Here is a 27,225-nt window from a genome sequence, read left to right as displayed (position 1 = left end):
AATAGCAATATTGCAACAAATACGCCATTGACGGTTCATAGTTACGTGTCCCTTTTTATATAATTGGGAAAATAATTTAATAATAATGGTCAAATTCTATCATTTAACTAATATATATATATATTCTATATTACATATTTGGTAACATATATATATATATATATATATATATATATATAATATGTAATTATGCTGAGAAAACAAATTACCAAAGATGGCATCAAATTCTTTTTTATGGATAAAGTTTAAAAACCATTCCATAATATTTTATTTAAATAGTAATGACGTCATAAAATTAATTATTAATTGACTTAAAAAAGAAATAAAAAATAAAAAAATAAATAAACAATAAAGGAATGAATTTATTGATGTGGGTAAATTGGTTAGTGAGTGGGGTAAATTTTATTAATGTAGGTTGGCAGCCTCAAGAGGCAGTAATTATGATAATTAATTTACATAAATAAAGTTGAATAATTCAAAGGCTATAATGGTAAATCAACATAGGCTTGATCTACTCCAGAAATCTTGTGCAGCATAAAGTAAGCTGCCAAGAGAGAGCCAGTCAAAAAGCATATTCCTTTTATGGTTTTTGATAGCCCATTGCCACTCTGGCCATGCTGCTGCTCCACTGAATTCCCTCCATTCCTGCTGAGTTAAAAAAAAGCACACTTTTAACTTCGAATTGAATCGGGTTTGGTTAAATCATACGACCAAGGTTAAAAGATTAGAGGTTTCACACCTCCGTCCCCTATTATGTGGGAGTGGTGTTGAGTTATAAGATTACAACAGGTTATAGTTCATATTGGGTCCGTCTAAGTATAGTTCAACCGGTTAAAACATACGACCAAAGTTAAAAGATCAGAGGTTTCAAACCTCCGCCCCCAATTGTTGAACTAAAAAGTATGGGAATGTTGAGTTATACGATCACACCAAATTAACCAAAAGCGAATAACTTGCCTTTGTCCTAGCTGAGGCTGAGGAGCAGCCGAACCCCGGAAACGTAGCTCCGATGTCGGCTGCGGCGTCACGGTTGCTGGCAAGGTTTCTTCACTAGGGATTGGAACGTTCTTCACCTGCAACAGGATTCAGAGTGCTTAAAAGAACTGATAAGCTTAATATCATTAGATTCAAGTCTCCAATGCTTACCAATTTTCTAAACAACAGAGAGTAGAACATGTCAATGTATCTCATCTTGGCCTGTTTCTGTTCTTTGTTTAGCTGCCTCCAAAACCCATAAATCGATCCCATATTCAAAGCTTTCCTTGCATATATTTTCCAAGTGTAGCTAAAAAAAAAGCTCAGTAAGTGAATCAAGAACCCATATTATCATAAATGTTCTTTGTGGCTTAACATACCATTCATATATTCTCTGAAGGCCAGCTTCTGATATCATGTTCCAATAGCCAGAATCAAACTTGCACTTCTCAAAGAAATCAACGATCTTTTTGCTCGATTCGTCGCCGTTGTTCGGATCGACATGAAAGCCCGAGACCCCGTCGACAATAATCTCAGCCGGGCCTCCTTGGTTTGTTGCAAAAGTTGGCAATCCACAGTTCATTGCTTCAATGACTGTTAGGCCAAAAGCTTCATAAAGTGCAGGCTGCACAAAGGCTCCTTTTGTATCAGCAATGCACCGGTATAGCTCACCGTTACGATACCGATCGGTTTGAGCTGATATCCATCTGATTTGCCCCCTGAGTTTATATTTTTCTATCAGGGAATGCATCTTTTTTATCTCTGCAATTTCTTCCCTGTCCTTTGATTTTGATGGATCAAAGAATCCAGCCACAACCACAAGGTTTACTAAACTTCTCAGCTTCCTGTTTTTACCATACCATTCAGTTAATCCAGTAATGTTTTTTACTGTGTCAAGCCTTGCCATTGAGAAGATTATTGGTTTCTCCCTATCTGCAAGGTAACCTCTGTTCCAAAAGTTACCAAGATTAAGAGTTAAAACTGTTCTAAACATTGTCTAATCATGTTCATAGTAAAAGAGATGGATATCAATAGGCATCACTTACATGTGTTCATCATTGTTTTCTCTGCTATAAAGAAGCTCCTCGATTTCGGGATGATAATTCGTCAGTCGTTTCGATATCTCGGTGAACGGAAAGTAAACAGATTGATCAGCTCCAGGAGCAGCAATGTTGAATTTGGGGTCAAACACATTGATACCTGAAACTACTCTATAAAGTCCAGGCATTGTAAAGGCCTCATGGCTTTCATATTGGCCTGGCCTAGTTTTGCTGTTGGACACAGACTTGTAGTTAGCTGATAAAAGATGATATCATTCTAGAATGAATATCCAATCCAGTTGAGTTCTAACCTTCCTGAAATTTCTTGATATGTACTTGTTATAATGAAATCAGCTGCATTCATTGAGATTATATCAGCTGTGAACTGACAAGAAAAATGATATTTCGGATCGAGTTCCTTCCACTTAGCGTCCGAATCTTCGTATTTCGTCTTCTCTAAAGCGTGTGCAATGGTTCCCTGTGAGGCCAAAGAAACTCAAGAGTTTATAACGTCTAGAAACTAAAAATGTAACGGTCTAGGTCCACGGCTAGTAGATATTGTCCTCTTTGGGCTTTCCCTTTCGGGCTTCCCCTCAAGGTTTTTAAAACGTGTTTGCTAGTGAGAGGTTTCCACATCCTTATAAAGGGTGTTTCGTTCTCCTCCACAACCGATGTGGAATCTCACAATCCACCCAGGCCCTCCGCTAGCAGATATTGTCGTCTTTGGGCTTTCCCTTTCGAGCTTCCCCTCAAGGTTTTTAAAACGCTTCTGCTAGGGAGAGGTTTCCATACTCTAATAAAGAATGTTTCGTTCTCCTCCCCAACCGATGTGGAATCTCACGAAAAAAGAAAAAATAAGAACTAAACATGACAGATTTTCTCAAGCTTTTTGCTCTTTTCTTCCTGACCTGTGTGATTCCAAGTTTCTTAGCCATCAAAGAAGCAACCAAGTTTCCATCAGTGTAGTTTCCAATGATGAGGTCTGGTTTGCAGTTCATAACTTCAAGGATCTTATCAGTAGCATCCTGGAAATGATCCATAGAGAAGTAGGGGATAAGTCAATAGAAGAAGAATGAACTTATTAGGCAAAATGAAAGAAGTTCGAAGTCGAATGCCTTGACGAATCTCTCTAAGTAAGGATAGACGTCGAAACGTGAAATCCATCGACGAAGAACGCCATTCTGTGTCGAGAATGGGACTCTAAGAATATGAGAATGCTTTGTGTTTTCAATAGGCTCGTACTCGACATTGCACGTCGTCCCTCGCGCATCGGGTATCAATCTTGTCACCTAAATGTATCAGATTTTAACACAGATTAAACCATAAGGGACAGGACAATGTTGTGAGCTTATGCCTACAAACAAACAAACATACCACAAGAATCTGAGGCCTTGCTTGCAGGCCTTGCTGCTCAATTCTATGCACCAATTCTTCTTCTAAAGCTCTCACTTGGTCCAAAATGTACACAATCTAAGCATTTTTGTGGCCTACAAACTTGTCAGGAACAGACCATATTGTAATGCTGAAATAAACATATATGATCAAATTCTAACCTGACCACCGGTGTCGGGCAAACCGAGCACGCCCGCCTGGCCAAAGTAACCGTGGGGTGAAAAGATTACGACGTTCAACGTTGTTGGAAGCTTGCTAAACAGGAACTCCACTTTTACTGGATCAGGTGCTTGCAGGACCTCAGAAAGGATTAGCATTGTTTCTCTGACACTCTCTGAAGTACTTCCCCATCCTTTCTCAAATCCCCATCCCTTCATCCTATGAACATGAACATTAAGGGAAAAGAAACACAAAATCCAATGTTCTTGGAAAAGGAATACAGATTTTTGGTTACTTGTGATTAAATTCTTCATATGGTGTGTCTTTTGGCAGTGAAGATAGATATAGTTGAGCTACAAACAATGCAGATTGAAGCTTGGAAACGCTGCTAAGTTTCTTATTGATCATAAGGCTCTGCAAGAATTAGATTCAAAAATCATAATTTCTTGAATTGGGTTGTCATGATTTTGGTAAAGATTTGAACTTTTTCTAGAACTGGATGATGTTCATAATTCATACCTCTCCACGATGGTGAAGAGCCTGCAAATAAGCAACAAGTTCCTTAACATTCTGCTTATTCTCACCAAACCTTGAGCTGATGAACTTCGAGATCAAACCGACTCCGTTCCCGATCGACGACTGGAGGCTCAAACGAGGGGAACTGAATTCAGTGGCTCCAAAATCTATCTCTAGAGCATGTTCATCATTAGCCCTGATGATCATAGTTCAAAATTACTACCCATAACCCAATGCAACAGAACTATTTGTAGACTGAGTACTAACCAATTCTCATCAAAGATGGCTTCCTTAAACTTCAAGTACTCTGAGGCAGTAAGGTCTTCTACTCCCAAACTTACAGCATTCACCTTAACAAACTCCCAGAAACCGGGGCTCGTCCTCACGGCTAGAGCGACGTTCGGAGGAACAACGGCGGCCTCCTGCATAATACTAGCTATCAAAATGAATGCTCCTTTAAAGCAGAGAGAGTTTGAATGTTACCTGAGTTTTACTTAGAACATAGCCAAGAGAGCCTTCCAAAACATGGTTCATCTCATGTATATCTTCAATTGTTAGCTCAATATCCTTCATCAAATCTTGACATTTCATCAACCTCTTCCCATGTTCAACAAACCTATGCAGTTCATATGGATTAAGATAAGATCATATCTAAAAGAGGTTGCAAAAGAGGAAGTGTTTACCTGCCAAAGCATTTCTTCATTGGGTTATGGGATTTTCTCAATGCATCGCTTAGAGTGTCGGAAATTGGTGAATCTAATCTCTTCAAGCTGGCTGTTGCAAACGCCATTTGTTCCAATAATTTGGGAATGAACTGATAATTGCGCTGTTTCTGCCTGTCTTGTGATTTGGGATATATATATATATATATATATATATATATAGAGAGAGAGAGAGAGAGAGAGAGAGAGAGAGAGGTGAAATAGAAAGAAGAGAAGAACATTTGTGATGTCTGAATGATTGAAAGCAAGAAAGGAATTGAAAATGTGGGAAGTTATTTAAGAAGAGGAGGAAAAGAACTTAAACAAACATTCATTGTGTTTCATTGTGTTTTTTGTTAAAATTGGTGGGCTTTATTATTCTTTTCTTCTTTCATTTCCATAATTACACCACCATAAGAATCTTAAGATACTATACAAATTTTAGGCTTTTGGAATCAACCAATATTTTGAAGTTGAGATTGAAGTCAACAAATTTTAGAGTTAATATGATTTCTTTTTTATATTTAAAAATGTTCCTACTTAGATTATGGAGTTAGGGTTATAGAAATTTGATGCCAGAATAATTATTTAGTTATATTGTTACTTATAAAATTCGGTCGAAGTTTTAATTATATATTTTGGAGGAGAGATTCAATCTTCTAATCTCTTGGTTGATGATACGTGTTATTTATTTGAGTTGAATTATACTCACGTTGATATCATTCTCTTGGTCAATGATACATGTTTATTTGAGTCAAATTATACTCGTGTTGATATCAAATTTAGTACGATAATTATAATAAATTAGTTTTAGTAATTTACCATTAATAATATATATATATTTTTTTCAAACAAAATTACAATGAGTTTGTTGGAAAGATTATTTATATTTTGAATTTTTACTACATATACCTTAACTATAACTAGTGGAATATATTCAAAAGGCGTTAAATATTATATATTAGAGATATCCACGAGATGGGACAAAAGTCCTCTCTGTCTCAATCCCTACCATCTATTTCAATTCTTATCAATAAAATTTCCATAGAAAAATTAAAGAGATTTGGAGAATTTTTTTTCCATATATAGATTTTGAAGAATTTTTTAATAGATAATTTTTTTTTTTACCAATATAACTCCTAAAAATCAATAATATTTTATAAGTAAAGATATAATATTATAGAGGAATCAATAATATTTTATAGGTAAAGATATAATATTTTAGACGTAGGGTGAGGGTGAGAATTTAAACAAGTTAGGATGATGATGGAGAATATAATTTTCGTTCTTGATTCCATTTTGATTCCATTTAACTAACAGAGAAAATTCATTTCCCATCTCTATTCTATTCTCCACTTCATTTATGAGTCCCCATAAAGCTCTAATTCTACACGTAAAAATAAACTATAAAAACCCATTTGTATCCTATCATATGTTCCATTAATTACTAAATGTGAAAATTTTATAATTAAAAAGACTTGGCTTCAATTTGAAGAATAGGGACTACTACGAGTCAAGATGACAATAGAAAAATAAAAAAAAAACCATATTAAACCAAATAAAGCTAGCCAAATAAAGCTAGTAATTTGCTTTACCTTTGGGACACATGACAATAAATTGAATTTCATAAAATTGAAAACTGATTATTAGGATGAATTCGATAGATTGATAGTAGGCTAATTTATTGTTTAAGCTAATTTGTCTTTTGATCGATGGCAAACATAATTGGTACGAAAATTTCCTTAAAAAACAATAAAAGTATCTAAAATATATCAAGACTTGCATGGCAGATTTCTCAACCATCTAGAATTCTCTTACTTGAAAAGAGAAAAAGAAAATTTGAGTATTTAATTTCATATCGTGGTCGAGAATGCAAACCACCCATACCTATAACTATCATGATTGATGGGACCTAAATAAACAATATAGTTCACAACATAGCATGCAAACTCATACCACACATGACTTACATTCATATCATATATCATTAATTCATACATGACTTTAGATCTTATAAAATTTATGACTAACCAACATTATAGTATATACTTGATCACACAATTACTTTAACCAAGTCCCAAGGCATTCTAACAAATAAAAAACACTCGACGTTAAGGCAAACCCATTCAACCCGGGCAAAACTGAAGGAAAAGTAAATTGAAAATGCAAAGAATCGTTGAATCACACCAGATGTCAGGGAAAGATGTTGTGAACTAAACCTAAACCAAGCGAAATTGTGCGAAACCAAGATAAACAAAAGTGAACCCAACCCAAAATATACTGAACCAATTGAAGCTTTGTGAACTTGTAAACGATCGACCACGAAACTGGGTCACCCACACATGCTTGTCTGCATCTTCTCTGGCGGTACTTGTGTGCAAATGGCGGCAGAGAAGAAGCAGGCAAGCATGGGTAAGTAACCCAGTTTCATGGTTGATTGTTTACAAGTTCATAAGGCTTCCATCGGTTCGGTATATTTTGGGTCAGGGTTCAATTCTGTTTATCTTGGTTATTGCATATTTAATCTCACTACTTTCTCAACTTGACTCTTACCTATGGATCCTTCCCTCATCCCTATCTATATACACATTGCTACCCAAAAAAAAACGTCCTACCACCCCACCATATCCTACTTGTAAAATATAACCAACATGGGATAAAAAATTGGGTGAGAGGTTAGATCTCCAAGAAAACTGTTAAAAAGCATCAAGCAGTCGATATATAGAACACTAAGCCACAAACATCCCTCCCAATGATGATTAAACCAATCCAAGCAGGAAAATAAATAGTTTCTGAAAGCTGTGTTTAACATCATACCTTCTCAAATGGACGGCAAAGCATGGCATCGAAGAGACCACCATGATCCCCCAATGCGAGTTAACCACACAAAATAACATGTACTAGAGTTAATCACACGAGTACTGCGAGACTTCAAGACCACTTCGAGTGAAACCCGTGGTAGTAGAGTAGTAGTGGTAGTAAATAAAAACAGGCCAGGAGGACACCTCATATATAGTCGCACTTCAACAATAGAACATAACCCTCTTAACATTCTCTTTGAGAGCTGGCAAAGGTCGAACAGCAGCATTCATACTTGGAGACCGTGTACTGCGAGCGCCACTAACGCCACCACGTCCAGCAGCAGCATCACTGCTAATTGATCCAATATCAGAGGTTTCAGGTTCCATATAAAAGCGAGCTCGGAATGCAGCGAGATGAGCATAGTACGCTGGGGGCACTGCAAAAGATTTTACACCAATTTAATAAAATAAAAAAAAAAAAACCATGGAGAAGTGGAGATGGTTGAGCAAAACAAATTCAAATCAAATCACTGAGAAACTTACCAATGGAAACAGAGCGAGTACACCTTGCATACCTGCAGAAGTTGAAAATATGGTATTAATGCAATCCCATAATTAGAAGTTAATTAAGGCAGGCAGGCCAGATTAGTACGAAATACTAGAGAATGTTACGAGGAATTCGCAAAAAGTGTAACTCACGTATAACAAAGGTTATTCGTTAGAGTCTGCAATCCGTCAGCTGTGAACTTATTTTCATCCCACAGAACATGGTAATGAGCAGGACGACTTGTACCCTAGAAAACAAACATAATTCTTCATCCCCGCATATACATCTTTAAACAGTAAAATATTTCATAAAAAATAATTATATACCTGGATTCCAGCATGGCTGCACAGGTAGAAGTCAAATTCCGTAGGATGACAAATTTTGGAGTCAACAACCGTACCTGACATGTCCACAGCAGAGTAAGAAAAAATCACTTTTAAAAACAAAAATAAATCAATGACAATAAATTAATAAAGGTTGCTTGAATAATAAAATCAAATCTTCTGAACTACCCAGTACATTTTCTAGTCGGTAATAAGCATGAATTTGCAAGGCAAAAATCTTTTAGAATAGCTTTAATTATGGGAGTTTGTAGTTGAATTGAGTTCATAATGCTAAGTTAGTAATTTCTCTAAACTCCCCAACTTCTACTTCAATATTATTCAAATGTCAAAAAAAAAAAAAAAGTTCAACAAATTCTTAACCCAATGGGTTGGCTATATACTGTACTTTACCAGGTAATATATTCCCACTCTTGTCGACTGCATGGCGATCAGAATGGTTATTAGCAAACAACCTAGTGTGATGACGCTTCTGTACCACGACGAAAGTCACTGGAGGTTGGTAGTTTGGTTCCAAAGAAGCACAAGCCTAAAAAACAAATTGATTCAAATTAAAAAAATATATCACATATTCATCAAATTTCAAACCAGCAACATTTAAAATCATTTTGAAGTTGCAGCAACGCAGGCATATCTCTTTACCTTTCTAATGGCATCCAGCTCATGTAACAAAACTTGGTAGAATTGTCCTTCACTAACACCATCCCTGAAAAATAAGATTTTTGTATAGACATCAGATGAACAAGAAATGAAAATAATGGTTTATTCACGGCTGGACTGTTGATAATAAATATAAATAAAATACCGGTAAAATATGATGCGTTGAGGTTTCTGTCCAGTTGCTCTACGGAAGGAGATGAGGAGTTCCCTGCGTTACCAAGAGAGAAACGGTCAATAAATAAGGATAACAGTTTATTGAGACAAGTTCAATGTGCGGCAGAGGATAAAAGCACTAAAAATCAAGTTCAAAAGTCGTACTTGATCATTCCACCCGTCACTGTCCCCCTCACAGGATCCTGCCATGTTTTGAAAAGATCTTGAATAAGCTCTTGCCTATGGGCTTGAGCACTGACCAAACCAGCATATTTTGTAACTTCCGGCCAATCTTGAGAAGCCACAACCTATTATCAAATTTTCACTAAGAAGTTTAGAAGTGGCTTATATTACACAAGTTGCATATAGTTTACTATTAAAAAAATGTTGCAAAATGATCATACAGCAGCAATGGATGGACTTGAGTCTTCCCCTGGGTGAGGATGGGTTACGTCAGCACCAAATATAATGGTCGGCCGGTCACTAACCAAGGGTATGTTCCTAGATAATGCATCAACGAGTACTGTATTCCTTCCCCCAACCTTAACATTTATTTTTAAGGCCACGTTGGCCAAATATTGTTTACTCATTTTAAAGACATGTTTAGTCAAACAGCACTGGGAAACAAGCCCAAGATCTGTTTCACAGATACGTTTTAAATCACCTGCAAAAATTATAAATGAAAAAAATAGTAAATAACAAAGACAGTATTCCAATTTTTTTTATAAAAAGTATATAGTATTTCAATTGGCATATACCATAGAGAGATCCGTTGTTATCTGGCAAAACAACAATAAGCAGATCAAGTTCCTTGCCCTGGGGTCGGAGAATGCTCATTGCATCATGATACCGAGTTTTAAGGGCCTTTTCCACGTGATCAGGACGGGCAAAAATAGGAGGAAGCACTGGTTCTGGATTGAAAGCCTACAAACATCGTAGAAAGCTTTACATTAAAAAATTCCAATGTTAATCTCACCAAGTATTGAAGGAAATAAATTGATTTAAAAGAATCAAGGTTACTACCATGCCAGAAATGTAACACATTTGAGCCAGTTCATAACAAAACCTGCTAGTGACACTCTCTTGCACAGAGCGAGAGAAATTTACACACATCCAGTTGTTTACAGTACCACCATTGAACATTTTCTGCAATAATTCATAATCAACAAAGGAGAAAAAGTCAAATTATCTCTCATGAATAAACTCTGGAAGTCACCCAATGACAATCATCCAGCATAACAGTGAAGTGAAGACAATACAAGCAAGCATTTCAAGTTGACTTATCTACAGCAGAAAAGCGACATTTCTCTTTGAACAAGCTTACCTACCTACCATGGACAGAATCTGGAAACTTTTAGTCTAGACAAATGGGTCATCCCATATATTGTACGTTAAAAAAAATTGTCCATGACTGTATAACACATTATAATTAAATAAATAATGCTTTTTTTATGCTTCTCACTTATAGCATTCCAAAACAGGCAAGAAAAACAGGAAACAAATGTCCAGCTTAAGAGCCATTTGATTTTTGGTTTTTGAAAATTAAGCTTATAAACACTTAATCTACCTGTAAGTTTTATTATCTTTTGTTATCTACTTCATACCAATGTTTTCAAAATACAAGCCTAAGTTTTAAAAACTAAAAAAAGTCATTTAAAACTTGTTTTTGTTTCGACTAAAAATTAAAATGTTCAGTAAACACAAGAATGAAAACCATTTAGCGAAATCAGGAAAAATAAGAGAAAGGGAGAGAGGGAAAAAAATGTTGAAACTGAATATTAACCACCTCGAATCAATTGTAGGAAAATTTCAAACTAATATATTAAATCAACAACAGGAATTACCTTATTCATCATGTTCCACTGTCCAACTTGTGGCAAACAATTTTTTTCTCTGCCTGTGTCATGATATTTTAGCTGCAAAAGAACGAAATTATCATACATATGATATGATATCATAGAAATCAGACACCAAACTCAGCTCAATTATAGTAAAATTAGGATACATTACCCATGGTGGAGGAAGAATACGAGCTTCAACAGAAGCAAGCTTCTCACTTATCTTAATTCCAAACTCCTTTGCATATGGATCATTATGATATGCATTATGACGTACTGTCTGTAATTAAAAGAATGTTAGCATGTAAACAATGCTCAACCAGAAAGAAGAATAACTATAACTCTAAAATTAATGAACAAGCAAGGTAATAAGAAAACAGAACTTATATTTAGAGGAAAAAAGATGAATACAGCAATTGAGATCCATGTAGTTACACCCAACTAAACAAATTAGGCTTCAAAGATGAAAATTATTCCAGGACCTGCATAATGTCAGCCTCTCTATCGTGTGGTCGTTGGCATGTAACCTTGAGCAGAGCAGTTATCTGTCTCTCGTTGAGCCGTTTGGAATACCTCTGTCCTTCAACAATCTTACATACCTGAATCAAAAACATTTTTAATGTTAAAAATCATATATATATTTTGGGGCACATCAGCAAAAATTATAGATACCAAATATTCAACCAGTAGAGTATAAGTAGAAACATTACTTCCATCGGTAGATAGTTAGGTCTCTGCTGGTTCCCTACTTGAAGACAAGGCCACTGAGTATGTTGAATAACAAACCCATACGTTTCATAAAAGTACTCCACCACCGATTTCATAGTACCTCTTTCATCAACCGGGAAACTAGAACCAATATAAGTATAAGAGATGAAGTTCAACATATATAAACTTGGTTAAGAAAAGGTTTTTAATTAAAGTTACAATTATCACTTACGTTAGCTCCCGCGTTGCTTGTGATGTCAACCCAGAAATGCGATATTTTCTGCGCATATTCCCACGGTGTGTCACTTCAACCTTGACACCTCGAAGAGCCTTCTTTATCTATAAGTACTTTGAAAATTAAAGCATATCCCTCCAATAGAAATTTCAATATCATGACAAGTCTTACCAGAACAAAATTAGGTAAAAGAACTGAATATAGTTCTAGTACTCTTAACAAGCTAGTAAAATAAAATATCATAACCTAAACAGCAAGAAGCATCCAACCTTAACACGGTCAGCATCAGAAAGTGGTCTGGATGACATATCGCGGTTGAGAAGCTGAGTCACAAAGTCGATAACAGGCAAAGGCTCTATGAAAGCAGTAGATGACATATCTGCATCCATTAGTGAATGGTCACTTCACTGAAATAAAACATGAAGGGAAAAGCATAAACTGAAAAAAATAATCTCCACCCATACCTTCCAATTATGGAAAACATAAAAGAGAGAGAGAGAGAGAGAGAGAGAGAGAGAGAGAGAGAGAGAGAGGGAGAGAGAGAGGGAGAGAGAGAGAGTGGGGCTGATACCAATATTTAGAGAGAGCCCCATTTGAGTAGGACGGATACTCTGATAAAAGCCACGCCAGCTTTCCAGCCCCTCACCCAGTGTCTGACGTCTACCAAGGTTTGGAGAGTAAAATGATCGGCCCACAGGGGAATACCTAGAAGAACATAACAATTCCATTTAGGAATTCAATCAACAAACCAAATATCCAGTGACAAAGGTGTAGAGTAATAGTCATGCCTTGAAGTAGGCAATTCGCGTAAAACAATATCCAGAACTTGAAGGGCTTCCTGAGGGGCATCAGCCTGTCTGCCTTGAAGAAAGAGTCCTAAATGGTGTAGATCAGCACGAGCAGCAAATTTGATTACGACTTTAAATTCTTTCTCCCGCCTACACCAAGAGTAAATAATATAAAATTATGGAAAGAACTAAGAGCAGATAAAAGAATTCAAACAAGGAAGAGGGTAAGGCACCTTTGTCCTCCTGATCCATCTTCCTCGTCAAAAAGAGTTATTCTAAACTCATTTGATATGAAAGGAAGAGGACCAGCAGTGTATAAACTTTTTCTTCCATCATAGGCAGGAAGACGATCTCCAAGGTGAGAGACCTTGTATAACTTCACCAGCTGCTCCATTACAGCTCGACTATAGACACGCGAAGTGACTTCTGGCGTAATAGTAACCTACTTGCAGCAAAAAAAATGCCAGTGTAGGATTAAAATAAAAAACATAAGCAGCAGAATATAAAAAATATGAACAACAGTACAGAAGAGAATGCCCACATCATACTGATGAAGATCTTTATCTGGAAGCTCCGCAAAGAAGTGGTTAGCCTTGACAATACACCTTGTGCCAGTGCTACCCTTTCCTGGTCTCAGAGGGAATCTCATAGATTTACTAGACGGGGGTGCAGGTTGAATTGCTTGGCTTTGAGCAGATTCCTGCTGAATGGAAATCTGCTGAAATTGTTGTTCTAACAATGAGGTATCAGGTGGGTGGGAGGAAGAACTCGCCACAGATGAGATTGGCTGAGTCACCCCACCTTGATACACTGGGGTTGCTTGGTGCAGCTCGGGAACTGATGGCCTGGATGGGCCACCAGAAGAAGGTCCTCCCCCAATGCCACCGCGATTACCACCACCATAGTTACTGCGTCCTCCATGCTGATATTGCCCACCTCTACCCCTTCCTTGGTAATCAGGAGGTCCTCCATAGTGCTGATGTTGAGACGTCCCTCGGCCACGACCACCACCTTGACCTCCACGTCCCCCTTGAGAAGCCCAGCCTCTCCCCCCACCCTGGTATGCATTGCCACTATGTTGCTGCGGGAAGTCTCTCCTTTCAGAAAATCCTTGGGAGCCACGGCCACCAACGTCCTGAGACTCTGATCTCTCACCACCACCTTCAGTTCTCTTCTTCCTCCCCATGATCCCTACAAGAAAAAATAATGAAGAGTTGAAGCCTGGGAAGTTAGAATTGATAAATGATGATTAAAAAAACCGCGATCATTTTATCAAGGCATACTTATTATTGATAGAGAAAAATAAGAGAACAAAAATAAATATAAACATCACAAGGAAATAAAACTGTATAATGCTCATCAAAACCAAGAGGAACCCTACACAATCCGAGTAAAAATGTTCTCCATTTCTTTAAAACAACATACAAAGAAACGAAAACTAAAAAAACATCTACGCGGAGATTTTAGGGGGGGAAATCAAACAAAAAACAAGCAAATTAAAAATTTTTATCTCCCGATAGCAGAGTAACAACTAACCAGAAAATTATAAGCGTTCACTACAGAGCCAACACCTAAGTAAATCGTGCATAGGCCGAACCCTAACAATAGAAAATAATTTTCAGTCGTAGTATCGACCAAAACCAAAAATAACTACAAAACCCTAAACTTTGCACATGATAACACATACGAAGCCGTCCAAAGTAACTACGAATCGAAATCGCTGAACAAGATCTAACGATCTCACACCAACAAGAGAGGAAGAAAGCAAAAAAAAACACCAGGATAAAACAAGAGAGAAGCGAAGAAGATCCAACAATAGAGCTCTGAAAGTAACTTGCAAAGCAAAGAACACAGAAACATACAGTAGATCCACACATGGAGAAGTAAGCCAAAAAAATCAAACCTCGATTAAAAAAGAAAATCCAGCAAAGAAATACAACTACATTAAGAAATAGAAGAACAAGTAAAAAGGCGAAAGCCTACAGAAAATCAGTGGACTATACTATACCTCAGATGAAGAAAAACGGCGGCCGGAAAATCGCCGGTTTTAGAGTGCGATGAAAAAGGAAAACAACAAACAAAACAACACCAAAGGCAACAGAAATCGGTGCAGTGAGACGTCGCTTCGGTTTGGTTTGGTTTGGTTTACAGAGCGAGAAAGCCAGAGAGCGTAATGATAAAGAACAACAGCCGAGAGAGGGAGAGAAAAAGCCCTTGGTTTCGCTTCGCCTCGAACTCTCCTCGATCCTCCTCCCTGGTTCACTTTCACTTGCTTTTGGAAGGACACCCTATAATCCTTCCCACACCCTACATATAAAAGCACCCAGTAGGTCTTCGAAAAAGACAACTCCATTCCTCTCCTCTATAAATTATTATTATTTTATTTTATTTTATTTTATTTTATTTTATTTAAATAAATAAATCCGCATGTTAAAACAATCTTAATTATTGCCGATAACCCCTCGTCCGTCCTCCGTGGCATATTTCAACACTCTCACTGCTTTACCTAATTACGTGGCAAGTCTCTTCTTTTGCTTACGTGTATTTTCCAGGTTGGTGGTGGGTCCCTTCCAGTAAGTGGAACGGAACGGTACAATGCGGTAAACGGGGGAGTGGGCCGAATCTCACATGATTGCCTCCGACTCCTCTCTTCATACCACCACCACGCCACTATCACCTGCCACAACTCCAAATCTCTACTTCTTTACTCGCTCTATGGATTCGACACGTGTCCTATTACTAGCGAGTGTTGCTCACGCTCCGGCTAGGCCACCTAATAATGGTCAATTTAATTATTATTGTAAACGGTTTTCAATCAGGCTAATTATTAACATTAGCCACTCTTTTTTTTTTTAATTAATTATAACTACATTTTTGTCGATTTTATTTACTTTTATTTTTAAAAAATGTTAAATTTTTAATCAGGTTAATATCAATATTAGCCACTCCCCCATTAATTATAATTGCATTTTTGTTGATTTTATTTGCTTTTATTCAAATATATATATCATTTATCTCAAAAATATCTTATAACTTTCACATTTTCAATAATATCTTTAAATTTAAAAAACATTAAAAAAAATATAAGAATATGTTAACTCTTGGTTTAAAATATATATATATATATTGAAGACGATTTCAAAAATATCTTTGAATTTTTTAAATTACTCTAAAAATACATTCAAATTTTTTAAAAGTTGGGTTAATATCCTTAAAAAAAAATTTAAGAATTTTAAAATATTAAAAAATATTCTTACCACTAATATATGAACGGAAGGTATCATTAACTTTAAAAAAATAACATTAAATATCCTTAAATTTCTATAAATGTTTCTGGCATAGCTACCTTTAAAATTGATGGTAATAATTTTTTAAAAAATTATAAAATTTTAGGGCGTTAATATTATTTTTAAAAGTTTATATGTATTTTTTTAACCCACTAAAATAATTTTTTTAATTTTTTTAATTATAGATATTAATGAAAATTTTGTTAGACCAATTATATTTTAGAAGTATTTTTTTATTAATTCAGCCATTTAAAAATTAAAAAATAAATAAATAAAGACTGCCAACTACGCCATATATAATTAAAAAAATATGGATGGTTTGTTTCATTTAATAGGGGAAATTAAAATATAATTTATTAAAATTAAAATACACAAAACCAACCCATCGTGGTTTCCTTCTGTACCATGAATCCCTCCCATGATTGGAGGATTTGTATTTATTTGAAATTCTTATTTAAAATAACAAATTTATTTGAATATTTTATTATAATAATTATAAAAGTTAGAAAAAGTTTTTACCTTCTAATACCAAAAGACTTTACTCAAATACATAAAATAATTACCATATTAAATTACTATAAAAATATTTATTTATTTTTCAATAAATAAAACTAATTAAAATCTTATAATTATATTATAAAACAAAACGAAAAATATTATTAAAATTTAATATTATTATTTATTCTAACAAAAAAAATATATATTATTTATTTAAAAATAATAATTTTGATGAGTAAATGTGACATAATTGACATCCAATAATGATATCAATATGACGAAATCAACTACAATAATAAAGTACTATTATCGTAGTTATTATTATTATTATTATTATTATAAATAAAGGATACCTATGAGAAATTATAGGTAGTAATTTTAACCTAAAATTTACCAATAATACAATAAAAGATCAAATAAGATAAATAAATTATGTTAAAAAAACTAATAAAGTCAAATCTTGTATCCACGTCACTTGTACGTAATTGGAAATATAAATATTTTTTTTAGTTATATATTTATTTCATCCACTTGCATTAAATTAAATTAAGCCATCTTTGTGTTGCCCAAAACTATTTATTAAAAATAAATAGTTTTATAAATAATTACGATAATCACATATTTAACTTACCTCTATTTTGATCAATAAAATATATTTATGATTTACGTTATAATATACTTATTTTTAAATATTTAATTAAAATTTACAACTCAATTTTAATATATATTTTAAAATTTTATTAAAATTATTTTGAGAGGGCGAGAAAATAAATAACCAAAAAAATAATTATGAAGTAAAATAAAATGTATATATATATATATGTATATATAATTATATTAAAAAAAATATTATTTTTAATATATTACCAATCACTAATCAAATTCATAAAAATTTAATTTATTTAAACACAATCCAAATCACACTAGACGGGTTGGGTTGATCGAATTTTTCGAGTTAACCGATTTTATGAACCGCCCCTATTTACATCTTATCATTAAAGTTTTCGAGTCTATCTTTTTAACAATATTTTACATAACGTCTACTTCTCCTCTGGAGTAAAGTGAGACGTTTTGTTGAATAGTAACGGTCGAAAAGGGGAGTTACTCATTCTTGAAACTAGAGAGACAGTAAGGAGGGAGAGAAAAACGCTCCGTTCTTGGTACTGGAGAATATGCAGATAAAAATAGTTTACGAAAAAACCGCGTTATGGAATGGAAGGCATATGCATGACCCTTTTGAACACACAATTTAATAAATGTCCAATCAAATTACATCTTGCATTATTTTCCCTCTTTATTTATTTTTTTCCTACCTTTTGTTGTAATCAAAATTAAGTGCTAAGTTGCTTTATGTGAACACACATCAATATCATTGTTATATTAAAAGGAAGCACGTTGGACGAGTTTGTTAAGACGTTTTTATCCTTGCTTTTATTTAATTCATGGTTTAAATAATATCATCAATGATTTTTTTATTTATTACCTGTCACACTTTAAAGTTAATAGATGTTAGTGATGCGTTCTATCTTGTAAATATTCGATATTTGTTTAGGGTTGGATATAGTTAAAGATATTTAGTATTGAATTATATTTTATTATATATATCATATTTGATATTTTATTATAGATGAATATCTAGATAGTTTTTATTTGTTGCGTTCTCGAACTATCAAGGGTTAAAAGGTTTGGCCCGCTACGCTCACATGCTGGACCTCCACAAGGGGCCCCTTAAACTATGGTCTGGACTGTCAACAACCCTAACGGCTACCATATTCTCCGTTTAAATAAGAATTTATCGTCTTATTTAGGACGAGTCACCACGAGCTTCGGTCTTACAGGTTAAGTTTGTTGGATGAAAGTCTCATATCGACTAATTTAAGGAATGAACATGAGTTTATAATCAAGAAACGCTATCTTCATTAGGATGAGACCTTCTAGAAGCCCAAAGCAAACCTATGACAGCTTATATACTCAAAGTGGACAATATTATACTTTTACAGAGAGTCGTGTTCATCTAACATGGTATCAAAGTTATGCTCTAAACTTAGTTATGTCAATAGAATCATCAAATGTCGAACAAAAGTATTGTGAGCCTCGAAGTCATAGTAAAAAATGACGAAGACTCCAGAAGAAAATGATTCGCTAATTTAGGGAATGATCATCGGTTAGAATACTATCTCGTATGGACCTTTTGGGAAGCCCAAAAGAAAGTCAGGAAAGCTTATGTTCAAATGGACAATATCATATAATCGTGGAGAGTCGTGTTCATCTAACAAAATCTACATATCAAATTTGACGTTAAGTTCAACAATCCTCTAACATCTTAATTCAGGGTATACGTTTATACATTTTTTTCCCTTAATTTATATGCTTAATAAGTTTTAAAAGTTATACACAACACATACTCCACGTCCAAATTTTAGTAACAAAAGATTGATTTTTTTTTGTAGTTCGACAAATACGAACATCATAGTAAATCCGATGATTTTGAGCTGATTCGAAATCGTTTTTCAAGCGCTTAAAAACGTTATTTTTTTACATTGAAAACTCCATTTTAAATGAACAAATGAAACTCTCCAATACGAGTAACTGCTCCTCGGATCCTCTCTTCTCTTCATATAAATTGACCATTCCCACAATTCATCACCACCAACACAACAACCACCAAACATGGCCACTCAGCTCATTATCCTGTCGCTCATTTCCGTGGCACTCCTGGCCGCCGTTTCCCACACGGAAGCCCGCGCCATGAACATGAATGCCATCGACCGATGCTGGCGACCGAACCCATACTGGAGAAAAAACAGGCAAAAGCTCGCCCTTTGTTCAATTGGGTTTGTAGGAAAAATGACCAACAACATAGGAAGAAACCTCGTACACTACCAAGTCACGGACCCCAGCGACGACCCAATAACCCCACGCCCAGGCACCCTCAGATACGGCGCCACAATGATCAAACCCAAAGTGTGGATCACGTTTCAAAAAGACATGCACATTGTGCTTAACAAGCCGCTTCTTATTAGCAGCTACACGGCCATCGACGGCCGTGGCGCCACCGTCCACATCACGGGGAATGCGTGTCTGATGGTGTCTAGAGCCACCAATGTCATAATCCATGGGCTTATTATCCACCATTGCAAGGCCCAGGCGGCTGGCCGTGTAATGGGGCCGGGTTCCAAGATCGTTTCGTTGGGACACGTGGACGGTGATGCCATTCGTTTGGTTAGTGCTTCTAAGATTTGGATTGACCATAACACGCTGTATCGGTGTGAGGATGGGCTGATTGATGTCACTAGAGGCTCTACGGATATCACCATTTCTAACAATTGGTTGAGAGATCAAGATAAGGTTATACTTTTGGGTCACGACGATGATTATATTCGGGACCGAAATATGAAGGTTACTCTCGTTTATAACCATTTCGGACCTAATTGCAACCAACGGATGCCCAGGTAACATTTAACACGGTATCAAAACATAACATAAATTTGAAGGTTAAATTAATAAAAATATTTGTAAATTTTGTATTTTATCTTAAAAATACTTTTTAAAATTTTCAAAATTTTTAATAGTGTTTATTAAACTCAAAAATACCATTAAACTTTAGAATAAATTAAAAAAAATATCTTTATTGTTAATTTGGGATGAAAACTATTAATAATTTGTTTTAAAACACGTTAAAAAAAGTTTCAAAAATATCTTTCTTAAGTTTTATTGATACCGAGCTTTTTTAAAAAAAAAATATTAATTTTTTTAAAAAGTTAAAAAATAATTCGTATATGGACGAAATTGTTAGTACCCTTTAAAAAAATAACTAAAAATTTTAATTTTTTTTAGGGTACCCTTAAAATTGAAGATAGAGATGATATGAGGTATAGATAGACATAGAGATGACATATGAGGTATACATAGACATTGTCTTACGATAAAACTTTTTAATTTTATTTTACAAAAGTTCACGAATAATTATTAAACATAGTATTAATGGTAAAAGTATTTTTCAGCTTTTTTTACTTGAGAAGCACAACGAAACTTTTGAAAGTCCAAAGATATTTTGAAATAAATTATTACCAGTAACTATCTTTTTTTTTTTTTAGTTTAAAGGTAATATTGAAATTCTTATAAATTTATAATTTTGAGACAAAATATAAAGTTTACGGATATTTTCTTTTTTATTAATTTAACAAAATTTGGTATGAAAATACAGGATTCGATACGGGTATGCACACGTGGCGAACAATTTGTACCAAGGTTGGACACAATACGCAATTGGAGGCAGCATGAATCCTAGTGTGAAGAGTGAAGCCAACCTCTTCATTGCATCAAAATCAAAACAGGCAATAATAACAACAACAATATATAAAAACTCCATATTTGGTTAAAAAATTGAGCCTTTTCTTACCAAACAACAACAAATGCTTATTTGAAATCATAAAATGCAGATCATATGGAGCACAGGCAAAGTAGAGAACGCCAAGTGGAAGTTCCATTCAGTAAGAGACGTTTTTGAAAACGGCGCTTCCTTCGCACAGATCGGCGCTGGCCGAGGCGGTGTCAAGCCAAATTACAATGCCCTGCAGCGCTTCCCAGTGGTAGACGCCAAGTGGTTGCGGTCATTGACAAGCTCTTCCGGCGCCCTGCGCTGCTCACCACGTTCAAGGTGTTGACCACTTGGAATTGTTGTTTCCTGTCAAATAAGGATGGGACTCTCCCATCTTTGTATTGTTAATTAACGAATGAATGATGATAATTAAGTGATAATAAGTGTTGAGGCATATTCAAACACACAATTAATTAAGACCCAGAAAGTGAAAAATTGATGAACACACTTAAAACAGAGAGCCCTTTAAGGATCGAAAGGAATATTGAAAAACAAGAAGAAAGAAACATGAGGAGTATCAATGTCGCGGCACGCGTGGTGCTACCATTCCAAATATGGTTGATTATGAATGTGAGATCTTATGTCGGTTGGAGAAAGGAATGGAACATTCTTTATAAGGGTGTGGAAACCTCTCCCTAGCAGACACGTTTTAAAACCTTGAGGCTGATGACGATATGTAATGGGCCGGAGTGTGAGATCTCACGTTCGTTAGAGAGGGGAAAGAAGCATTCCTTATAAGAGTGTGGAAATCTTTCAATACTAGACACGTTTTAGAGTTGTGAGGCCGATGTCGATATGTAATGGGTTGAAGTGTGAGATCCCACATCGATTAGAGAGGGGAAAGAAGCATTTCTTACAAGGGTGGGGAAATCTCTCACTACTAGACACGTTTTAAAACTGAGGCTGATAACGATATGTAACAGGCCGAAGTGTGAGATCTCACATCGGTTAGAGGGGGAACGAAGCATTTCTTATAAGGGTGTGGAAGCTCTCATTAGCAAACACGTTTTAAAACTGTGAGGCTGCCAGCGATAGGTAATGGGCTGAGGTGGACAATATCCGTTAGCGGTGGACTTAGATTGTTACAATGAGTACCTATCGAACGAACGAGAGAGAGAAGTAAAGGGCTTGTGTGAAACGTTTGTCCAAGAATCTACAAAAGAGAAAGAAGGGAGGGGGAGAGGCCAAAAAACAAAAGAAAAAGAAAAGAAAAGAAAAGAAAACGATCCCAAAGAGAAGAAGTTACTTTGAATCCTCTTTTATATATAGGGAGTTTTAACGATGTGGGGAAAGAGTTCTCAATCCACCAATTGGTTACCAACTCAAAAGGAATCAATGGCGCCAGTGGGCTTGCCTCCAGGCTTTCGGTTCCATCCCACCGACGAAGAGCTTGTCAACTACTATCTCAAGAGGAAGATAAGTGGCCAAGAAATCGAGCTTGATATCATTCCCGAGGTCGATCTCTACAAATGCGAGCCTTGGGAATTATCAGGTTACTTAACTTTACTTTCTTTGTTTCTGTCTTATATGTCTTATATCAATTGAGTTATGTTTAGATTGACAACTAATAAAGCGAGAGAGTTTTAGAGGAGGAATGTGGTTGATAATTGAGAAACTACAATGGATATTTGTTGTAGAAAAGTCGTTTCTGCCAAGTAGAGACCCAGAATGGTACTTCTTCGGGCCTAGAGATAGAAAATATCCAAATGGGTTTAGAACCAATCGAGCTACGAGAGCAGGCTACTGGAAATCAACTGGAAAAGACAGGAGAGTCTCGTCTCAAAACCGAGCCATTGGGATGAAGAAGACACTAGTTTACTACAGAGGCCGAGCACCTCAAGGCATAAGGACCGACTGGGTCATGCATGAATATCGCCTAGACGATAAAGACTACGAGGACAACTCCGGCATTCAGGTATAAACATTGTTTTTGGATTTGAAATATGGAACATTAGCTTTAATTTGAATAACTAACTAACCCATTTGGAAGAATTTGGATACATGTGTTCCTTTTTTTCACTCTCCCACAGTCAACTTTTTCCCATTCACAATGATTACCAGCTTCTTTGGATTTGGTTGTATCTTTCTTTTCTTTCTTGCTCTTTTGATTTTTGTTTCTTTGCAATCATATTCTTCTTTAGAAGATAGAACATCGACAAAGATTTTTTGAGTTCACTTTTTTTCTTCACCCACTCCACACTTTTCCTTTGGCATTGGTTGGAAATAGAAAGCAAGCTCCTTAAAGGTTGCTATATATATTCTTCCACCTTCCAATACTAAGGCTATAACTATGGTGAAACATCAAACGACTTCACCGAAAGCTAAAGCCCTCGGCCTCAATCTAAACAATAAAAAATCAAATGGTTATGAACGACACCATGTAGAGTGACATACATATTCTTTACTTGTACTAGGATCTTTCAAGTGATAAAAGTTGGGGTTGGGTTTTGTTTTCATATGGAAAATGAGACAAAAGTGGTATACCCTATGACTTGAATCACACACACAGCCTATTATTTGTTGTTTAATATATTCCATCTTTCCAGCATTTTTGATGATCTATTCTATTCTCTAAGTTGGATTCCCCAGAGAGAGGAAGAGAGAGAAGAGTCCCCCATGATTTGCTTTTTCTGTTGTAAGAACATGTCTCTCTCTCACTTTTCCCTTTATTCCAATCACTAAAATCTCCCAAAATACCTTTCTAAAGTTTTGTTCAACTTGTTACACATACTCTGTTTTTTCTGCAAGCAGTTCAATTCACAAGATACCATCTTAGATCACATAATGGAAACAGATTAAAGAAAAGAGATAAAGTCAAAAGACAATCAGAAATGAGATGAAAAATTGGAAGTGTTTTTGTATGGGGTTGTTGCAGGATTCTTACGCCTTGTGTAGAGTGTTCAAGAAAAATGGAATATGTTCGGAAGTTGAAGAACAAGGTGGGCAAAGCAGTCTGTCATTTATGGATCATCACAACTCAAACTCAACATCACAAACATTAGTCAATGATTATGAAAATTTGTCACCTGATGTTCTGATGGCAGCTTCATCTTCTTGTGTGGAAGAAGAAGAGAAGGACGATTCATGGATGCAATTCATTACAGAAGATGCATGGTGTGCTTCCAATTCATCAGCCATTGGCCTTGACGAGCTTTCTCACCTGACATTCACCAATTGAAACCATATTGGTTGCTAATAATTTATAGATTTAATGGTTGGTATATTTTTTTCCTTTTACTATAATAATTATTAATACATGTATCTCTCTCTATATATAATACGAGTTGATGGGATTGGGAAGAAAGAGCGAGGAAAAAGATGGTCACATTTGTCAATTTCCATCTGTAGATTATGTGTTTTGGATTGTGGGTTTGGTTGGTGACTTCTGTAGGGTCAAACTAAATCAAGTAGAATACAAGACTCTATGGAATATATTTTGGTTTCACCTTTTCTTGGTGAATTATCTGATCTCTGGGTGTTACTTAATAAAAACAACATCATATATACTGATTTCCTTTTTCTTTTTTCCATTTTTACCTAAACCAATCCATAGCATCAAGAACAACCAAAGACTTACATCTTGATGATCGTACTTTAAGTTTCACGGTTGAGCCATCTCGAACACCGCCTAGATTTATCTGTATGAAAGCCATTAACATTATCCTCAATAATGTCTATACTATAGTTTAGAGTAGACTCATCCATTTGGCTTGAGGAATCTGTTTTTGCTGTTTTAGTCTGTAGAAGGGTTATGATGCTGCTACTATAACATTACCTTGAATGACAAAGGTAAGGCACACAAAATCCTCCATGCCCAAATTCACTTTACGCTTGCATACTTTTGTGCCTTATTCAAATCTTCCACTTCTGGAATTCTGTGGAGCTTAACATGAAGGAGCTCGCATTTTTATGGCCCTCACCTTCAAATTCCTGAGAAATGGAAGGAAAAAGGTTGAGATCGAAAAAAGAATTATCATTATTAGCTCATCATTGAATTAATGTTTGATTTCTAAAGATAAGAAGCATCCAACCTGTGAGATACTTGTGTATTCGTCGGGCACAATTCTAAGACTTATTTTCAACACCTGATCATTCCCAAGTGCAGGGACTTGGTATACAATGGCCCCAATGTCTCTACAAGAATTACAAAGTGTAGCCCAATGTCTCTACAAGAATTACAAAGTGTAACGGCCCAAGCACATTGCTAGCAGATATTGTCCTCTTTGGGCTTTCCCTCAAGGCTTTAAAACGCGTCTGCTTGGGAAAGGTTTCCACACCCTTATAAAGATGCTTCATTCTCCTCCCCAACCAACGTGGGATACCACAATCCACCCCCTTTAGGGCCTAGCCCAATGTCCTCGCTGGCACCCATTCCTTTCTCCAGTTGATGTGGGACCACCACCAATGGGCCCAGCGTCCTTACTGGCACACCGCCTCGTGTCTACCCCCCTTCGGGGAACAACCTCCTCGCTGGCACATAGTCCGGTGTCTGGCTCTGATACCATTTGTAACGGCCCAAGCATACCGCTAGCAGATATTGTCCTCTTTGAGCTTTCCCTTTCGAGTTTTCCCTCAAGGCTTTAAAACGCGTCTGCTAGGGAAAAATTTCCACACTCTTATAAAGGGTGTTTCGTTCTCCTCCCTAATCAATGTGGGATATCAAACTGGAAGAGAAAATGAAAACAGGACAAATGTCAAGGATTCAAGCCAGAAAGGAAGATGGAATCAATGTGGTTAGTTAGCAGTACGGCGAATAGCTATTGCTTCCGTAAGTTACGAATACAAAATAATCGACAATCACTAAGACATAACCACTTTATGAGGGGGAGAGTACAGAAGCATTCATGCTACCAATCAAAAGATTCTTTACTTTGGCCTATGTCTTAATCTTAATTATTTCCCAATTTTCTGATCCATTCTCTTCCATAATTTAATGGGGACCGACTAGCATGGACTGTGAATTGATGACTAATCATTTGGTAAAGAAAATTTCAGCCAATTGAAAAGAAAAATTCAGGCTCATGATGAAAACCAAAGACCTCAAACACAATTCGTTTCTTGAATTCAAAACAAATATTTGAAAAACATAATCAAGCCAACTAACGAACTACTTGTTTAATTGATAATTCAGACAACATGATAAGTAACATTTAATCTAAAATTTCAATTCAGTGATATCAGGGACTTACCGGGCAACGTTGAAAAGCTCCACCACCAAGTGTAATGTTTTACAATTGATTACGAGCATCGTTTATTAATTTTTGTTTGTGTGATACACTCGTTATCTCTAGTGATACTGACTTATTTTAGTCATCCAAGAGAGAATGCAGACAAATTACAAGAGAGGGAGAAAGAGGGAGGATGCAAGGAAGCTAGCTAAAGTCTAAGAACAAGTAGCATTTGTTTGAAAATTAAGAAAATCAATACATGATAGAAAATCACTTATCTTGAGAGATTGAAAAGCTCTGCATTCTTCAATTCAATATTTTTCAAAACATATAAGCGATCAAATGAACCATCAAACAATCTATGTTATCTAGAAGCCATCAGGATTTTGCAGCTACTTGGATTCTTTCTTTATCAAAAGTTTATAATCCAAGCACAAAGAAGACATTTGATGTTTAGACAAGCAAGTTTGAACAGACTCGCAACAAATTACCTAATCAAATAAGCTAGGATTCAACAGGGTCTCATATTCACTATTCAAGTCTTTCAAACCACTGCTTAGAGCCTTACTATTTGGGAGACTCCACCTCCAAAGATCCCCATCCTCCATGTATTCATAAAGCCTCCTCATGCGCTCAAATCCATTCAGCACTCTGTGATGGAAAGAACCAATGTCAAAGTTCCCACAAACATCTTGCATTGGCAAATGCATGAAATAGTCAAAAGCTATTGTAGCTCCACTTCTCTGGATACCTATAACTTCAGTCGCATTTTGACGAAATGACCACTCATCGCTGAACTGAGAGAGATCATTCTAAGTAATCATAATAACATCAAGAAAGAGAACCCTCCATGGAACTGGCACAGACACAATTTGTTCCATAGATATTCATACACGTGAAAGTTCAGAACACTCGCAATTACAGATATCGACAAAAATATCACATTTGCATCAGCTCCTTCCCTCCAAATGGCAAAATTAAGCACGTTGGATAGTCTATCGCTAAAAGTTCTTAACATAGGAATAACATTACACGTG

General features: G+C 35.8%; 4 protein-coding genes and 1 pseudogene across 6 annotated transcripts; 2 read left to right on the top strand and 3 right to left on the bottom strand.

The window, feature by feature from the left end:
* Positions 1 to 338: 338 nt before the first annotated feature.
* On the bottom strand, positions 339 to 4,992 carry LOC111787525 (sucrose synthase 5). The gene is made up of 15 exons (XM_023667512.2): positions 4,766 to 4,992; positions 4,566 to 4,698; positions 4,350 to 4,504; positions 4,086 to 4,278; positions 3,862 to 3,980; positions 3,569 to 3,785; positions 3,390 to 3,485; positions 3,131 to 3,304; positions 2,924 to 3,040; positions 2,327 to 2,493; positions 2,022 to 2,246; positions 1,356 to 1,922; positions 1,147 to 1,285; positions 958 to 1,073; positions 339 to 645 (listed from the first exon to the last, which is right to left on the bottom strand). Exons 1-15 carry the CDS (start codon positions 4,870 to 4,872, stop codon positions 483 to 485), a joined length of 2,688 nt encoding a protein of 895 aa, XP_023523280.2. The 5' UTR covers positions 4,873 to 4,992; the 3' UTR covers positions 339 to 482.
* Positions 4,993 to 7,479: 2,487 nt separating this feature from the next.
* Positions 7,480 to 15,154, bottom strand: LOC111787923 (protein argonaute 1). Of its 2 annotated transcripts, XM_087121357.1 has the most exons (23): positions 14,863 to 15,154; positions 14,391 to 14,452; positions 13,396 to 14,045; positions 13,088 to 13,296; positions 12,855 to 13,004; positions 12,638 to 12,771; positions 12,336 to 12,445; positions 12,064 to 12,170; positions 11,834 to 11,972; positions 11,606 to 11,722; positions 11,296 to 11,403; positions 11,130 to 11,201; positions 10,309 to 10,431; positions 10,044 to 10,209; positions 9,690 to 9,949; positions 9,451 to 9,593; positions 9,278 to 9,340; positions 9,115 to 9,178; positions 8,866 to 9,001; positions 8,458 to 8,531; positions 8,284 to 8,378; positions 8,128 to 8,159; positions 7,480 to 8,021 (listed from the first exon to the last, which is right to left on the bottom strand). In XM_087121357.1, the coding sequence occupies exons 3-23, from the start codon at positions 14,038 to 14,040 to the stop codon at positions 7,807 to 7,809; spliced, it is 3,162 nt and encodes a 1,053-aa protein (XP_086977483.1). In that variant the 5' UTR covers positions 14,041 to 14,045; positions 14,391 to 14,452; positions 14,863 to 15,154; the 3' UTR covers positions 7,480 to 7,806. The 2 variants fall into 2 exon arrangements, with proteins under 2 accessions (XP_086977483.1, XP_023523786.2); XM_023668018.2 differs by lacking the exon at positions 14,391 to 14,452.
* A 4,272-nt stretch (positions 15,155 to 19,426) lies between these two features.
* On the top strand, positions 19,427 to 21,326 carry LOC111787717 (putative pectate lyase 2). 2 transcript variants are annotated; one of them, XM_023667749.2, is made up of 3 exons: positions 19,427 to 20,091; positions 20,847 to 20,976; positions 21,082 to 21,326. In XM_023667749.2, the coding sequence occupies exons 1-3, from the start codon at positions 19,487 to 19,489 to the stop codon at positions 21,304 to 21,306; spliced, it is 960 nt and encodes a 319-aa protein (XP_023523517.2). In that variant the 5' UTR covers positions 19,427 to 19,486; the 3' UTR covers positions 21,307 to 21,326. The 2 variants fall into 2 exon arrangements, with proteins under 2 accessions (XP_023523517.2, XP_086977902.1); XM_087121776.1 differs by having other exon boundaries at positions 20,847 to 21,016; positions 21,107 to 21,326.
* Positions 21,327 to 22,223: 897 nt separating this feature from the next.
* On the top strand, positions 22,224 to 24,488 carry LOC111787718 (NAC domain-containing protein 54). The gene is made up of 3 exons (XM_023667750.2): positions 22,224 to 22,512; positions 22,658 to 22,935; positions 23,896 to 24,488. Exons 1-3 carry the CDS (start codon positions 22,302 to 22,304, stop codon positions 24,196 to 24,198), a joined length of 792 nt encoding a protein of 263 aa, XP_023523518.1. The 5' UTR covers positions 22,224 to 22,301; the 3' UTR covers positions 24,199 to 24,488.
* Positions 24,489 to 24,872: 384 nt separating this feature from the next.
* LOC111787719 (uncharacterized) overlaps positions 24,873 to 27,225 on the bottom strand; it is an 86,552-nt pseudogene continuing 84,199 nt past the window's right edge.

This window comes from Cucurbita pepo, chromosome 2 (genome assembly GCF_057944985.1).
Source record: "Cucurbita pepo subsp. pepo isolate OVF chromosome 2, ASM5794498v1, whole genome shotgun sequence".
NCBI lineage: Eukaryota > Viridiplantae > Streptophyta > Magnoliopsida > Cucurbitales > Cucurbitaceae > Cucurbita > Cucurbita pepo.
This window is presented reverse-complemented; position numbering and strand designations above follow the sequence as displayed.